The sequence below is a fragment of the Musa acuminata genome, chromosome BXJ3-4, assembly GCF_036884655.1.
Source record: "Musa acuminata AAA Group cultivar baxijiao chromosome BXJ3-4, Cavendish_Baxijiao_AAA, whole genome shotgun sequence".
Taxonomy (NCBI): Eukaryota; Viridiplantae; Streptophyta; class Magnoliopsida; order Zingiberales; family Musaceae; genus Musa; species Musa acuminata.
In genome coordinates, this window is record NC_088352.1 from 44,124,049 (window position 1) to 44,142,002 (window position 17,954).

Consider the following 17,954-nt stretch of genomic DNA (forward strand, 5'->3'; position numbering starts at 1 on the left):
TCACATGAAGGAATAAACTATGAGAGATTCCTTTATAGACAAGCTAAGACTATTGAGGACGATTTCACATTTGTTGGATTGAGGTATATTCCAATTCATACCAGTGTGGCAACATGACATCGTCGTTAATCCATACATAAAATACTTGAATTATAATTTTTGTGTTGCATAGTCTTGCATCTTGAAATCAACATAGTTCATTAAATATTAGTTCAACTAAATATTAATCTAATAATGATACAAGTATTAGTTCATTAAATTAATAAATCCAAAATAGTTTGAGCCCACTCTAAATGAACATTTTATAATATTACCAACTCTTTTATAGCTAATAAAACAAATATTAGTCCGTGGAAAAATTATTTCAAAGAGTTTCTCGAATTAATATTATTTTTCTTTGTTTAAAATTATTATTAATAGAGTTACTATAGATTGATCAATCATCCATTCGAGATCCATATGAGATAGACCAATTTCCATAAGCCTTTTCATAACATCACGAGTCCAAATCAATTACTCTCACATAAACTAATTATTTTCCACAGAAAAATATAAGAAAAAGGGAGACTTTTATTGGGAAATAAACTAATTTATTTTCCGCAGAAAAAAAAAAAGAAAAAGCCACTCACATAAAACTAATGCTGTCTTATCGAAGCCACCCTAATCGAAACCCTTGCCAGCATCGGCGTCTTCACTCGCGCTTCCTACTTCTCCCTTTCACTGCCCAGGATTTCTTGTGGGGCCCCCTATGGATTTCGTAGTATTTTGACGCCACGAAACGATGGGTCAATTTTCGAGTCCTCGAAGAGGGATTTCTTCGTCGCCTTACGTCCTATTATACTCCCTTCCGCCATTTCATTTCTTAGAACGAGCGGAGCTTTTCTCACACGGTTTCTTTGGTACCTGTCATCTACCTATTTCTTAATTGGTTGGAACACATCACGGTGTGGGACCCATATGCTCTATCGAATAATAGTGAAGGTGACTTATTACGTTGTTTAATCGAGTACGAAAAGCATCATTATTCTTAGCACTTTGTTCCTGAGAGAGAGAGAGAGAGAGAGAGAAAGAGAGTACAAACCCTTCTCTTTTTCTCTTTGCTTTTCGTTCTCGATTCCTATCTCAATCTCCTCCTGCGTCTTTGTGGTCTTCTTCGAACCGTCCTCATCCTCTCGATCCGTGCGACCTCAGCTCCTTTTCTAGGGTTTTCATTTTCCACGCCATCTTCGCTTTCCTCCAGGGCGTGCTCGACCTCGGAGAGAGGGAGATCGGGGGGCGACGCCAGTGGCCAATCCGCAGCAAGGATTGCGGGAGAAGAAGGCCAGTCGCTACCGGCAGGTGTTGGCGTCAAGAAGTTTTCTAGTTGGGTCCGAATTGAAGGGATTCGCGAGGGTTTTTGTCGCCGATTCGCTGGTGAATCTCGTTGAGTTTGGCTTCCTGTGAGTGCCGTCTGGGAGTGGTTCGTTCGTTCACCCGAGTGAGGGTAATCCTTTTCCTTTCTGAACATTTAAGGGATTTTGTGTTATTTCAAGTTATTTTCTTGATTTGGCCGGTTTCTCTTAGCTTTCGGATCTATGACTATGTGAGGTGGTGCGATTTCTTTTTTTTATTGAGACTGCTTAAAATGTAGTGGTATTTTTAAATTGAATCCGTATGGCTTACTGATTACGAAATGTAGCGGAAGGGGAAGACTGATCAAGATTTGACCGCATCTGCTTTATAAGATGTTGATTCAACTGAAAATAATTGTAGCCTTGGGTTGAAATGCGACCATTTGTTCAACCATCGTCACATAAGGGCTTATCTTAGTGTCTTTTGGTTTGTGTGTGAAGTCGCCTAAATTGTAGATTATGGTGGAGTTCTTGACGTCGTTGTTGCTTATTTTTTGGGTTGATAATGTTGCATTCAGTTCTTTGATGTTGTCATTGGATATTTCTTTCGATTTTGACACTTGCTTAGATTGAGGTTGCCTTTAGTTGGAGAAAACATATTCTTTTATAGTTACCTGTTTCAATGAAAGTGAATATAGGTCCATAAAAGTTATTCAAATTGTTTTTGTGGTTTCTGTCAACATTGAGTAAGTTAAAAGAAAGGCTTTGTGGGTCTTATGTTGGGATGGAACATTGTTCTTGGACTATTGCGGCTATCAACACAAGGAGTGTTGGATCAGCGTGAATAATACTATGGATGTTGGGTCTTATTTTTCCTAAGGCTTCTCGAGCAATATCTTTTACTTGATTCTGACCATATTCAAATATGAGCATCATAAATAATCTATTACTTTGCTTGTCTACCGAGATTTTTTGTTTCGTTATATGCCTTTGGTAAATTGTTAGCAGGAAACATGTTAGGAGCCAATTCATGTGATTCTATCATTGCTGCACTTGAAAGAAGTTGTACTTGTCTTTGGACAAAGACAAAATCAACAATGACAGAAGCATTTCAAATGTCATGCTCAACTTGGATTTTGATTATGCATAGTTATACAGCATTGCTGTACTAAAGATTGTAATGCCAGAAATCATAGGTGATGATAATCTTTGAAGCTCATTCTGGCCACCTTTAGAAACTAAAGGCTGCAGAGCTTTTTCCCCTTTTACCATCATGCATTCCTACTAAATTTAAAGGAACTACTAATCAGTAAAGGTCCTCCTTTTGGCAGGCTGCTTCATTGAGAAGTCCTTTGTTGCTGAATGCTACCATTTAGGATTAAGGCTTTTACTTGAAGCAAGCCAAGTTTCTTTTGGTGACTTTTAAAGTTATCTGTTATGACTGCTAGTAGTTGGTAAACCTGGAATAATTTAGTGATATCATTCGAAATGCCTACAATGTGGGGAAAATCTTCATCTAAGGATGCAAAGAAGAAAACAGTGAAGGAAAATTTCATTGACACATTGCATCGATTCATAAGTTCAACTGAACAGAAAGGCAGTTCAAAATCAAGGAGGATTCAGAGACGTAGCAGTGACATAACTACAGAAAAGGGCTACACATCAAGAGCAGAATCACGATCTACGTCACCCTCCAAGCATGTGTCTCGCTGTCAAAGTTTTGCAGGTAGACCAAATGCCCAGCCACTTCCTCTTCCTGAGATGCCTTCATGCATTACACGCACACCCTCTGAAGTCAGTATATCAAAGCCAATTTTGGAAAAGCGTGGCAAACCACAGCTGCATTTACCCCTTCCAAAGCCTCATCGCATTATGAAAGGACCAGATGCTGCTAATCTTGATGGTGATTTGGCTACTGCATCTGTTTCCAGCAATTGCTCTATTGATAGTGATGACCCAGGCGATTCTCAACTTCACAGCCCTGTGGGCAATGATTTTGAGAATAATAACAGAACTGTTATAGATCATCATTACAGGTATGTACCTTACAATCTAATGAATGCTATCTGGATGCTGATTTTTCCATCTTACCTTATTGACATGTCAATTTTAGAGGTTAACCTACCTCATGTTTTTCTTTTCTGTTTGAAGTGCGGTGCATAAGGATCGTATCTCTGCTACCCAGAGGAGCCCAAAGGAGATGTCAAAGCCGACGACTTTGTTTTTGGGAAACCAAATTACGTCTGCATCACCAAAATGGGGTGTTCCAAATAGTTACCGATCCAATATACAAATTCCTCGGAATGGTGCTTTGGGAAGTGCCCCAGATAGTTCTATGTCAAGTCCTTCTAGAAGTCCAATGAGAGTTTTATGCCCTGAGCAGGTGCCGACTTCAGCTTTTTGGTCAACAAAGCCTCATACAGATGTAACTTTTGTTGGATCTGGCCAGTGCTCCAGTCCAGGTTCAGGACAGACTTCTGGACATAATTCAATGGGTGGAGATATGCTGGGACAGTTTTGGCAGCATAGTAGGGGCAGCCCAGAATGTTCTCCTATACCTAGCCCAAGAATGACAAGTCCTGGGCCTAGTTCTAGGATACATAGTGGAACTGTCTCTCCATTGCATCCACGGGCAGGAGGCACAGCACCAGAATCACCTACAAGTCATAGATTGCCTCTACCACCAATAAATGTTTCTCGCAGCTCTCCCTTTCTTCCAAACAATTCAACAACAGCTACTTCTCCCATATCTCGTAGCCCTGGAAGGACAGATAATCCAACAAGCCCTGGATCACGGTGGAAGAAAGGAAAATTAATTGGTCGTGGCACATTTGGACATGTTTATGTTGGTTTTAATAGGTACATCTCTTACTATTATAAAGTTGTGTTACTGTTCTAGGAATATTGTGGATAAATGATTATCTAATTGTCTGTATCATTGAACTGGATAAGGTTGGCAAGGTCTGGACTTGACAAATTCATTGCCAAAGAATATTTTTTTTGTGTTAACAAAAGACCACCAATTGTAATAATGTGCAGTTTGTTTATATCTAGAATGGGAACTATAAAGGGCAATGAATTGAAGGTGACAATTGTTCTTTACTGCCAAGGTCAATGTTAACATCTAAAGTTTAAGGATTACTGGAATGTCGAGATTAGCATGAACATAGTTGGTGGGACAATTGTGTGGAAAAAGAAATCCAAGGATGATGATTCTTGTGTTGCACATCTGTGTTGATAAGCTGAGAGTGGAAGGATATCACCTGTCTCTGTATGTTGACGGTGATGCCCCATGTGCCTCGTGAGAAAACACTTTTTTGTGTCCTTCCATGACATATCATTCTTCTTAACTGGCTATCTCCTGTATGTGAATCAGTTGTATCAAAGCTATCTGAGCATATTATGACTGGTCTTGTTTTGAATCAGAGGTAGATTTATGTTATTAGTTGATTTGTCCAGTGATTTACCATGTTAAGGCAGATACTAGGGAGACAGACTGTTTGAGAGAACCATGAAATTAGTAAATCATTGGTCTTGATATTTGGGTGGTGACCATATATAATTACCAACTGCCAGTCCAATGAAGGATGTGACCTTAAATGAAAAGCTGAAGTATGTGGATCAGATAGACATCTGGGAATGAGTTGATTGATCTGGAAAATTAATGTTCTATTATGTAGATCCAAGCCTCTTTATTTGATATTGGTCTTATTTATTTTTATTTACTATCTTGATCTTTTCTTTGTGATTGTCATTCTCTGTACTCAAACTTGTTTAGGCTTTGTTTTTGCTAGCTATCTTTGTTTCATTTGTGGCAGTGAGAGTGGTGAAATGTGTGCAATGAAGGAGGTAACCCTGTTCATGGATGACGCAAAGTCAAAAGAAAGTGTGAAACACTTGGGACAAGTGAGTATCATTACCCTACCAAGGGTACTGCATGATGAGCACTGTATGATATGTTGATTTATTATTATTATTATTTTTTCAAATGTTGTCTTTTTTCGGCAGGAAATATTTCTTTTGAGTCGATTGCGGCATCCAAATATAGTGCAGTATTATGGCTGCGAGATGGTATTACCAACTCTCTTGAAATTTCTAGACTAATGCGATCCTTGATTTTCTTTATCCATTATTGCATGTCATTCTTTTGACCTACATAGTTTTCCATCAAATCTAAATGGTTTCATATTCTACAAGTCTATTTAAACTCTTTATCTCCTATATGATGGGGTATTTAGCAAAAAAATGGTGTAAATGTGTTATATATCAGTTGTCAGTTGTCAGTAGTCAATATTGTGTTTCTTGAAGCTATATAGAAATATATACAAGTCATGAGAAGTTATGATACCTTAGGAAATTCAGCAGGAGATTTCCCTTTTCATGTCATTTTGCATTGATACTTTGTGATTTTATCTTGTATCATTCCTGTTCTAATGTTCAAATCTTTCCTCATGTAGACATATATATCAAATGAAGCACAGTTCATGTATAAATACACTTCTTGTGGGAACCAAGTACTGCCCATCTGCACACACAGACCACTGGAGCTTGTAATATTACCAATTAACTTTACTTTTATCAGCACATTATCCTTAGTCCTATAAGTATAATCTACACAAGTTTGATAAGTAGACTGAGACGTTATCTATAGACTCTTGAAATATTTTAGCACTGGGAATCTTGATATGTTTATGCTGAAGTGCCTTTGTAGCTTCGTAGCCACTTTGAATTACTATTACAACCTCAGCCAGCAGATATATTTAGTCCTCTATAGTCACTGGACATTATTCTTTGGTTTAAATGTGGGCAATTTGTTCCGGTCAAACAGAACCATACAAGATTAGCAGATATTGCATTACATCATGGAAATTGCAATCTCAGCTTGTACATTTCTGAAGTTATATATATATATATATATATCTGTGTGAGTGTGTGTGTGTGTGTACATATATATACATATATATGTATATTCATACACATATACATGCATACATACATACATATATACACACACATATATATGTATATGTATATGTATATATGTATGCATATGTATATATATACATATACATAGATACATATACATATATATATATATATATGTGTGTGTGTGTGTGTGTGTGTGTGTGTATGTATATATATATATATATATATGTATTTCGGCGACGTCACCGAAGCGATGTCGCCTCTCTCTTCTCTCAAGCGGGGCGACGTCGCCTCGTTTATATATATATATATATATATATATATATATGAATATATATATATATATATATATATATTCTTATAAAAGGCGATGTCACTGAAAAAGGCGATGCGACGTCGCCTTATATATATATATATATATATATTTCGTTCCGTCCGGTAACGGGCGGTCCGTGTACCGGTCAGCTGACGGATCGGTATGTACCGTATGTACCGGACGATATTATTCGAAATTATATACCTTGTGTGTGTGTGTGTGTGTGTGTGTATGTATATATATACACACACACATATATATATATATACACACACACATATATATATACAGAATAACTATAGTCATGGTCTCCCTAACTGGGCCTTTAGCCTTGAAAACCTTGAATTGGGGATCTCATCATTGAACATTGTATAAAACTAGAAGCCTTTATGCTGGGTTCGCTATTTGTTACCTCTCCTGTGATTTAGCTCTTCTAGATCATGCTTTTAGCCACTAACTTCTCAGACTGTTAGCCCACGTTTGTATTAGGTAAAGATTCATCGGTGAATACATTTTGACCTTGTTCTACAGCTACCAGCTAGGCAGCTACATGATGCCACTATTCTTTTATCTCTTGGCTTGTTACTGATGTTGAGAAGGATATAATTTTATGTTTACTAATCCATGTTCACATCTCACTTGAGGTGGCCTCTTAAGGCATTGACCTTATAGATAGTAAGAACTAGCAGTCTACTGTGTATATCTGTGGTTTGATTTAGACTTTTTTTTTTTCTTTTAACAGATTGAAGACAAACTTTATATTTACCTGGAGTATGTATCTGGTGGTTCCATACATAAACTTCTTCAGGAGTATGGTCAGTTTGGTGAGCCAGCAATTCGGAGTTATACACAGCAAATTCTCTCAGGACTAGCATATTTGCATGCTAAGAATACAGTCCATAGGTATGATTAATATTTGCTTATTCACTTTAGTGATCGATTTAATTTCATGAACGAAAGAAAGTGATGTTACAATCGTAGATTACCTTTCTGCTTCTGATATAGTGGTCGTTACTGTTCAGGGACATTAAAGGTGCAAATATATTGGTAGATCCAAATGGCCGTGTTAAGCTGGCAGATTTTGGGATGGCAAAACATGTAAGATTTTAACATTATTAACTTGAAGCAAACATCATTTAAGTAATTACGATTTTGTAGTTATATGATAATATTCGATATTTAGCTCACTTATGCATGTTCTCTTTTCATGGAAGTTTATGTAATCGACATGCAAAACTCTAAAATGCTTTTAGCAATTTTTGTTTAGCTTATATCAAATGAAATATAGAGATGAATGCTAGATATTCCTATTTTCCTGTTTGATTTTTTATGCTAAATAGATTTAGTGATATTTTCACTTGACACATGTCTGCTTCCAACAACCTAAGGAAAAACTTGCTTGGTCATTTAAATTGGTGCTGCATGACTCTTTGAAGTGTTTATTTTTGACAATGATACCATTTTGTGGAAAGTGGCCCCATAACTTTGTCTTACTGCATCTTAGCTGCATATTACTTTCAGTATCAGCAGCAGTAGCAGCTAATTGTGTTCTTTTACATGATTTATAGGATGTTTTATGTGGAGAATCACCATTCCAAATGCAAATATTCCTAATATCCATTAGATTGACATGTTATTTGTACCATTTATTTTATTGTCTGATGTTGTTACCATAAGATGAAAGCAAGAGATAGTGTGAGGAATTCATGTCTAGTGTGATTATCACAGCTATAGTGCCCTGAATGTGAATGATGTATCTCTAGACATCAATCTATGCTAAAAAATAATGCTTATTACATTGTAAATTAAACTGTCTGTGCACCTTGTGCAACCATATCTTCATTGGGAAGTATAGTTATGCAGACTGTAAATTAAGAATCAGGATCAACCTAAGATGTCATGCCAGTTTGGGGCATGTTCTTCCCCATACTTGTAGTGCATTCCAGCATTCCATGGATAAATATGATTGGTATCAAAATTTCCAGTATTTTGTTTAAACTACTCTTCTGATATCTTGAAAATTCTTTCATGCCATAGTTCAAAGTTATTCTATATGGAATTGAGTTTTGAAAATGCTGAAAGAAGTATATTATTTACTTACTGAACATTATACTATCTCTTAATGTTTTATTTCTTCTAAGATTACTGGACAATCATGTCCGCTATCATTCAAGGGAAGTCCTTACTGGATGGCTCCTGAGGTATGTTATACTCTACAAGTGGTTCTTTTACCTTTCATATTTGATTTGCCAAGCGGATGCCTCTAGTGTTGATTCCTGACTTCGTGCGGTTAGGTCATCAAGAATTTGAATGGATGTAATCTTGCTGTCGATATTTGGAGCCTAGGGTGTACTGTTTTGGAAATGGCTACATCAAAACCACCTTGGAGCCAGTATGAAGGGGTTGGTACTTGGATCTTTCGAGCTTAAGATATATAGTTACTGATGAGACATTCAAGCAGGATCAACAACTCTAATCATCATTTGGTTTTATGTATTAGTAGTCATATCTACCGAGCATATGTACAGTAATAGTATGAAGTATGAACATATGTTTTAGGCAGGATACTCATCTTTTATAATCATTTGCTTTTATCTATGGAACACACATTTTAGTACATGTCTGAAAATTTGTGGTGGTAAATCAAGTGGATTCATAACTTAATAATCTTTCTCTTCGTGCCGGTTGCTGGACTTTATATTAGTTGAATTCATGTACTATGGGACCTCAGTTTATATTAGTTGATTTTTCTGTTGTTGCAAATGATATTATTATTATATATAAGAATCAGACATAGTTAAAAGTTTTTGCTTTAAGTCTAGGGAGGGTCAATTTATGCAGAAATACCCCAGCAGGCAAAGAAGTTTCCTCATTAGGCATCTCCTAATAGAGAAATTTTTTTTTTTTTTTGTTCGTAGCATGGTGAGTCTTAAATAGTAGCAGTTCCATAGAAGTCTCAAATAATAGCATTTCTCGTTGTGGTTTCTGTGCTTACAATTAAAATAGAGTTGGATGTAGTTGCTTCCTTTATCTTCTTTACCCAATATTGTTTTCTTCCAAAATGCAGAGGGTAACTTTGCTTAGTGAGATATTCATTTAATAAAATATGGAACTATCACATTTGGTGTATGTAGCTTCATCATCAGAATTGTTGAGATGCTTGTCCACATGAATAACTCATCCTAAAATACATGAAAGTCTCCACATAATGGAGTATGATAGAATTCTTGGATCTTTAAGGTGCCAGAACACTGTAGAAACCTTTGGAACATCTTTTAGCTTCTTATGGGGTGCTCTGCAACTCTGCAACTGATAAGCTGTGGGCATACTTCTAATGTGGACTTTAGATCCTTTGTCTCTCTCAATATGTCAATTTTTTAGAGAGCTTTTGATAGTAAACTTACCAAGAGAACTTTATTAATGACATAACAACGTTCACTGGTAATTGTATTATGCTGGTGACAAATATTTGTTAGTCCTTTCCCCAACATGTTCTTGAGGTAATAGCTGTTTTGGTTGTTTGATCAACACGTTATCACCTTTAACATATCTCACCTGATTGCACCAGCCCGCTCATGCGAACCCAGTCAGCCAGTGACAGAACATGATGTTAACTTATTTTATGAGATGGCCTCTGCATTTATTTCACTTGGGAACTGAAGTTACAAGATGAGTTGCACATATATAAGCTACCTACATATTGAATTTCATACAAGAAGAAACTGAACATTTATAAAGCATAGTCATGTCAGTGCTTCTGTCTTGGCGATTGTAATCTTTGAGAAACTTACATGTCACCTGGTGGCACTAGATTGCAGCAATGTTCAAAATTGGAAACAGTAAGGAGCTTCCAACAATCCCTGATCACCTATCTGATGATGGCAAGGATTTCATAAGGCGTTGTCTTCAGCGTGAGCCATCCAAACGTCCTACTGCAGCTGAGCTTTTACAACACCCATTTGTGAAAAATGCAGCTTCTCTGGAGAAATCTGTTATTAATTCTGAACCTTTAGATTTGTCAAGTGGTGTTTTAGGTGGAGCAAATACTAAGGTATGAATATACGCTGCCCTTCATGTGCTCCATTACATCTATTAATGTCTTTGCGAGTAGGAAATAATGGCTTTGATGCGTGTAAGGTTTGGCTTCACTGAAGTTGCATAAGTTTGTTAGCTGTCTCTTGCTATGTGAGATTGATGATTTATATATATGCAGATGCAGTGATTTAAATAGGCGCTCAGGCGAGGCGAGGCCCGAGCACCTTGTGTGTGGACCAGGCGGTGTGCTTCAATGAGGCACTACCTGGGCGCTCACTCGAACCTAGGCGCCGGGCGCTTTGGGCAAGCGCTCGGTTCAAATAAGGCAACCGAACTAGACTTTTAAGTCTGGTTTGGTTCAAAAATAGTTAGTAATGCAGTTTCTTATCCTCAAAAGCCACCTTCATGCCCGCTCGACCCTGAGCCAACCCAAGCACTGGTTCTGCCTCCGCCGTAGACGCAATAGACCGAGCCTTGCTCTGCCATCGACGGGCGGGTTCGACGGCCTAGCAAGAGCCCGTAGCTTCCTTCCGCTGTTGCTCGATGTGCAGTTCCTTCCATTGTCGAGAGAGAGGACCGCAGGTTCCTCCGCCACTGACGGACGCCCTCTGGAGCTTCTACCGCTACCGCTGCTGTTGTCCACAGCTTCCACCGTTGCCACTATTGCTGCCCGTAGCTTCTACCGCTACCGTTGCTGCTGTTCGCAATGTTGCTACGAATGTCTTAAACTAATCCTCCGCCATTGTTGTTGCCAGCTTCTCATCGCTGCCTTCTCACCGCTATTGCTGTCACTTTCCACTGTCGGTTTCCACTATCAGTGACCCTTTTATACCCCTCTGTTACTATTAACAGTTTTTTTCTCCCCCTCTAACTATGGTTAATAGTAAGTAATATATTGTTAATAGTAGATTTTTAATTTAATGTCATATTTTATTTAAATAATCTTTTAATTATATTATATATTTTTTTATATTTTAATATTTCAGAACGTCTTGCTTCGTTCGGATGAGCGCTTAGCGCCTCGGGTGTTTTGGGACCTTGGTGCCTTTTGGCACCTAACGCTTTTTAAATCACTGTGCTGATAGTAGTTGTCATCTGGTGGAGGTGAAGAACTTGTTTGTAATTTATTTTCTTCAAGATTCGTTTTTGGAATTGACCCTTGTTTTAGCTGCTCTTCCCTGGACTTCTCATCTCTTAGGATTTATGTACATTTTTGAAGCACATCCAACCAACCTACTCTATTATGACCATGCTTTTGGTATATTTCGAAAGAAAAAGGAAAGCAAGATGTTGGGAAACTATTTATCAATTGTTTGTAATTTATTTTCTTCAAGATTCATTTTTGGAACTGACCCTTGCTTTAGCTGTTCTTCCCTGGACTTTTCATCTCTTAGGATTTAGGTACATTGTTGAAGCACATCCTGGTTGGGTCAACTGACTCTATTATGATCATGCTTTTGGTGTCTTTCAAAAGAAAAAGAAAAGCAAGATATATGGTTGGGAAACTGTGATTGAAACCATTTTGTCTTATTGAATTGCCCATGTTAGTTAGTCTCATCCCACATGGTTTGCTAGGTCGGATTATCGTTTGTCTCAGTCTCATGCTTTCATTTTCCCTTAACAATTTCTGAGCTCTTGGCGTGCAATCAATGTTGGAAGTAGGAACGGGAGTAATAGTGACCTGAGACTTACCCTAATTGGCTTTCTCTGTCTGAGGCTGACCAAACATCACAAACCTCTATCTCATCTCCCACCAATTTCCTGCCAAACATCAAATCATTTCTCCATGAATCATTGCAAAATTGGGGTTTCAAACTTTCAATGTTCAATTGAACTTTGATCTTCTGCCTATAAATCAGGACAAAGTACAGTATGTTTTCCACATGGGTTATCACATTAGATGGATGAAGTTGATTATTTAGTTCTTTTAAAAACTCTAAAAAGAAAATTGTTGCATGGGGGATACAAAGTAGGCCTTTGACTTTTTAAGCTAAAAAAAGAAAACACACATTTAGGGCCAGTTACATGGACATTTGTCCCATTGAGCTCTATTCAGTAGAATTTGGAGCCAATTATTTTATTGTGTTTCTTAATGTATGTCGCTGTGTATAGGAGAGCTGTGTTACCTAGCCAAATGAGTTTTGATTGAGCATTTCGATAAAGAAAAGCTGGGGTGTGACTGTGTGAGACTTTTATGAATTGGAGAAACAAATAAATAGAACTAGAATGCACTTGTTTCAAATGTCTTTTTCCTTTCATTTCTTTTTGCTTTTATTCCCTTTTCTTCTATTATCATCATTGCTTTTTAGTTGAATTTTTATTCAAGCAGAAATGTTTACAAGATACTATTTTCCTAGTTTTAAGATCTGATGATGTCAATGATACAAAAGGAGTAGATGCCAGATCTTAAAAGGGCAGCTTGCAGTTCTACAGAGACTCATATATCCTCCCCCATCTTGTGTGTCAAATATGCCACGAATGCATATGCATAAGATGGAAAATACCAAACTCTTCTATTATAGATTTTGCTGAGCCTGCTTGCTGTTGGACACTCCCAAATTGAACAGAATGTACAACCACCATGATGATGTGAAAAGTGATGTTTGGTACTTGCTACCATGATTCTAAGAGTTTTACATGTAACTACCAAATTCTTGATTGTTGATTACATCAGTATTTAAATATCATATATCTGCTAAAATTTAGAGCTGCCTGTACCTCTATAGTTGCAAGCTTCCTGTGGCTTTACAGGCTATATACTCCGCCTTTCAGGAGCAATTAGGTTTATTTATGGTTCATTGTTCCAACAGGGGACTATGCACCAAATTGATAGGTTTTACCAAATTTGTATGTTACTGGATTTAAACATTTTCAGTTAGACTAACCTGGGAGATCCTTTTAAGAGCTGATAATACGTCCACATTTGTTGCATGCAACAAAAAATTCATCTGATTACTATTACATAATTATTTTTTATATCTTTCTTTGGGTAGCAATGAGAGGATTCAATCATTATGAATCTTGGATTTAGGTCCTGTTATATGATTTTCATGGGTTGTAATAATGGAATTGTTTTGCGTTGGATTTGTAGAATATAATTTTATTCTCCATATTGTTTCTGTTCTTGCTCCATTTTGCATCTGCTTTGATCTTAAATGATTCTCGGAAACCTTCTCAAGTTTTCTCTACCAATCTTCATGAAGTTATTATTAAAATTCCAGACTGTTGGCCATGCAAGAAATTTGTCTTCTCTGGACATGGAAGGAACGTCAATACATCGTATAAGAGCTGGAATATCTACCATAGCAATGAGGTAAATTGCTTTTTTTGCTCTGTTTTGGCCTTCTTTATTAACTTAAAAGACAAATAAATTTGTCCATGCACTTTTCTTCTTGTTCTTTTCTGTTTGTTCTTATAAAGAGATCTTCCAGACAGGAAATAAGATGTAAAATTAATTTCAGTTTCTAAAAGCATTCCCTGTATGTTTTTGCAGCACTACCAGAACTAAATGCAAAAAAGGGTTTTGGTTGAATTTATAAATTAATAATTCTAGTGCAATCTGAATATCGTTGTAGCTTCTCAAGGTGAAAGTTTTCACTTGATTGTAAAAGAGCTGACATGCTTCATTTTTTTTTTGCATTTTATTCCTGGTAAAAGTTGTTGACATTTTTGCCTCAGATTAAATCGTATTGTGAAGGAAACCAATGATTGCTGCTTAAATTAAAAATATACTGTTAACAATATATTACTTAAAGTTAGAGAGAGGAGAAAAAAACCTTAATAGTAACAAAGGGAGATAGCAGTAGCGACGGAGGATTAGTTTAAGATAGTTGCGACAGTGTTGTGAACGACAGCAGTGGCAGCGGGGGAAGTTGTGGACAGTAGTAGCAACAGCGAAGGAAGCTGTGGACAGTACCAGTGACAGCGGCGAAAGCTGCGGACAGTAGCAGTCGTAATGGCGGAAGCTGCAGATAGCAGTAGTGGCAGTAACGGAAGCTCCAGAGGGCGTCCGTCGGTGGCGGAGGAACCTAGGGTCCTCTCCCTCGACAGTGGAAGGAAGCGACAGCAGAAGCTACGGGGGTCGTCGGACTCGTCCGTCGACAACAGAGGAAGGCTCGGTCCACTACGTTTGCGGCGAAGATAGTGGCAGAAAGTGTCGGTAACGGAGGTAGAAGCAGCGCTAGGGTTCCTCGGGGTCGCACGGGTGTGAAGCATGGCTTTTGAGGTAAGAAACTACGAACCGAACCAGCCTTAAACCGGTTCGGTTCACCTAATTGAATCGGGCGCTTGCCCGAAGTGCCCAGCGCTGGCGTTCGGGCGAGCTCACCCAGGCGGCGCCTCATTGAGGCGCGTCGCTTGGTGCATACACGAGGCGCTCGGGCCTCGCCTCGCGCCTGAGCGCCTATTTAAATCCCTGGTTCTGATATGCTTTTGATACCAATTTTTTAGTAGCAATGAGGATAGTCCGTTGATTGCACATGTCTACAACAACAACAACGAAACTGTATTGTCCCAAGTATTTGGTGTCAGCTTTTTATTGTCATTGAGCTATGTTTTGCGAGGATGACATGATGTTTCTTTTTAAGCTAAAGGAAATGCACTGCTTTTTAATCATGTCAAATAATGATTTTGTTTATGCTTTTTTTCACATGCTAATTCCTGAAGTTGTGCAATCTATCCAGGAATCATATGTTGTCTTTTTGGGACTTCAGAATCCTTGTTTAATCTGATGCTTTTTCATTGTGTTTGATACGATTGTGTTATTGTCACCATTACCTCTTTTGAGAAATTTGTTAATGAACTTATATATGATTGGTGAAACTAAATTGAGATCTGACTATTAGCACATGCTGTCTTTGCAGAATTTCAGAAAGTTCTTCAGTCTTATGCTTTTAATTTTTTTCCCTATAGCTAAAGAATTATTATTTTGATTACCTATTTTGTGAACTTTGGTAATCAGCTAATTTATGAATGGAAAAATTAGATTGAGATATGACTGTTTTTTGCACTTCAGAGCACTGCTTTTGCCTAGGTCACATGAGGTTTGTTTTCAGGGCTAAAATTATAGTTTTGGGTTTTATTTTCAAATTTACAGCTCTCTGCACCAAACATCTTGTCTGATTATTTAAAAACATTCTTGGTTTAATCTTATGGTTGTCGTTTTATTTGCTCTGAATGTGTTATTATCCCCAAGACTCTTTTTGAGAAATCTGTTAATAACTAATATATGATTGGTGAAACTAAATTGAGATCTGACATTCTGACTTGTGGCATATGTTGTCTTCACAGAATTTCAGAAAGTTCAGTCAATCTTATGCTTTTCATTTTTTTTCCCTACAACTAAAGAATTATTATTTTGATTCCTATTTGGTGAAATTTGGTAATCAGCTAATTTATGAATGGAGAAATTAGATTGAGATATGACTATTTTTTGCACTTTAGAGCACTGGTTTAGCATAAATTACATGAGGTTTGTTTTCAGGGCTGAAAGTAATAGTTTAGGGATTTTTTCAAATTTACAGCTCTCTGCACCAAACCTTGTCTGGTTATTTAAAAATATTCTTGGTATTTATCATGATTTTCTTGTGTATTTTCTAAGTAAATAAGATAACTCTTCAGATTCCTTTTTCTTTCTTCTGATTGCAGCGATGCCCGTGCAAGGTACATATCTTGTCCAGTCTCTCCAATTGGAAGCCCTCTATTGAGTTCCAGATCTCCACAGCATATCAACGGAAGGATGTCCCCTTCTCCAATTTCAAGTCCTAGAACTGCCTCAGGTGCATCCACACCTCTGACAGGTGGCTATGGTGCCATTCCATTTGGTCAATCAAAACAGGGAGCTCGTGATCATGATGGATCCACTTGCTTATCAAAATGTACAAATGATATCTGTGCTAGTGGGATCATCTACCATGAATCAAAACTCAATTATTTACCTGGAACACAGCAAGGCTCACCAAAAATTTGGGAAAGAATGGCATCTGAAGCTGACATTCTCAGCTCACAGTTTGGCAGGTTCAGACACGGTAATCTTTGGGATCCTTATGAGAAGCAACCTATGCTGTCTGATATGCCTCTTCAGGTCTTGAGAGATCAAATTAAGTTTGGGCCAACACAAAATCTTAGTTCTGGTCCTTCAATTCCTAACCATGCAAATGCTAGTTGACTTACAGGATTAGTCAGCCAGATTATGTTTGTTTTTGGTTGGTTCTGGCATGGTTATATCATCCCCAACGACATAAAAAAAAACTAATTTTATATGGTAAATAATGGAAGTTGCAACTGTACAATCATTCTTTGTTCATTGGAGATATAAGAAGTGGATGCAAGTTTCTCATGTGCAAGGTCCATCGAGTTTTATGCTGGTAAGTAGACTTTTGTTTTGCTGCAAAATGATTATATATATATATATATATATTTGTGTGTGTGTGTGTGCATGTGCGTGTGCACGTGTAAGAACTGCAATTTCTTTTCTGAAATTGGTCTAATCATTTGTCATTTATAACCTCCATACAGTTTGCTCATAATAATCCAACAGTCTGAAGTCCTTGTATTTCATGCATCTCATTGATCAGAGTCCTTTTGTATTAAATGTATTTTGTATGGGCCTGGCGATGGTTGAGGTTGCCAATTATTGGAATTATAGGATCTTTGCTGATGCTTATTTTATGGTTTCTAAAGTCTTATAAGATTGCTATTTCATCTAAATAAAAATGTTGGACACTTACAAGTAGTCAAGACTTTTTGTAAAGAACTATATTTTTTTCTCTTAATCTACTGCTGCATCTCTTACACAAACTTGGTGTCATATTATGTAAAAAATTATTTCTTTTGTATGTAATGAGTACACTCGTGTGCTGACTTTGTATTTGAAGTTGAATTGCAGATTCAGGTGAATGACTTTGACAGTCATCTAAATCTTGCAGCTTCCTTGTCATGAAGAGTTGAGATGGTTGATGGTTGATGGTTGAAGGATGAAACCATATATTAGCACCTTAATATGTTAGAAGAGCCAGAGACAATCTGGAAAATTGCTCCATCTGTACTTCTGTATACTCTTTGCGAGGCCATCCGGTACAGATGATATGGAAATTGATTCCGTGTTTGCATTTTGTGCCACGACGATCGTCAAATGATCCTCTGCCATTCTGTTTGTATTTTGCTCCAACGTTGTAAATCATCGACCCTAATCTACTGTTACTCTTTCAAATTGGATGTGCAATGTCGGTGAGGCACTTTGAGCCTTGTCAATGCTGTATGTATACTTGTTAGTAAATTAAGAGAGAAAAAAAAAAGCATCTTCTAATTGTTCTTCGTCTCTATTATCCTTTGCATGTTTCTTTATT

At 37.4% G+C, this 17,954-nt stretch overlaps 1 protein-coding gene across 5 annotated transcripts; it reads left to right on the forward strand.

Annotated features, from left to right (window-relative positions):
• Positions 1-1,042: 1,042 nt before the first annotated feature.
• LOC135580770 (mitogen-activated protein kinase kinase kinase YODA-like) lies at positions 1,043-17,914 on the forward strand. Of its 5 annotated transcripts, none has more exons than XM_065147620.1 (13): positions 1,044-1,483; positions 2,663-3,367; positions 3,483-4,190; positions 5,150-5,237; positions 5,340-5,402; positions 7,316-7,476; positions 7,596-7,671; positions 8,715-8,774; positions 8,868-8,975; positions 10,385-10,624; positions 13,812-13,921; positions 16,255-16,634; positions 17,495-17,914. In XM_065147620.1, exons 2-13 carry the CDS (start codon positions 2,820-2,822, stop codon positions 17,506-17,508), a joined length of 2,556 nt encoding a protein of 851 aa, XP_065003692.1. In that variant the 5' UTR covers positions 1,044-1,483; positions 2,663-2,819; the 3' UTR covers positions 17,509-17,914. The 5 variants fall into 5 exon arrangements, 1 of the variants encoding a protein (XP_065003692.1); XR_010495793.1 differs by having other exon boundaries at positions 1,045-1,483; positions 16,255-16,973; positions 17,484-17,914; XR_010495792.1 differs by having other exon boundaries at positions 1,045-1,483; positions 16,255-16,973.
• Positions 17,915-17,954: the final 40 nt, after the last annotated feature.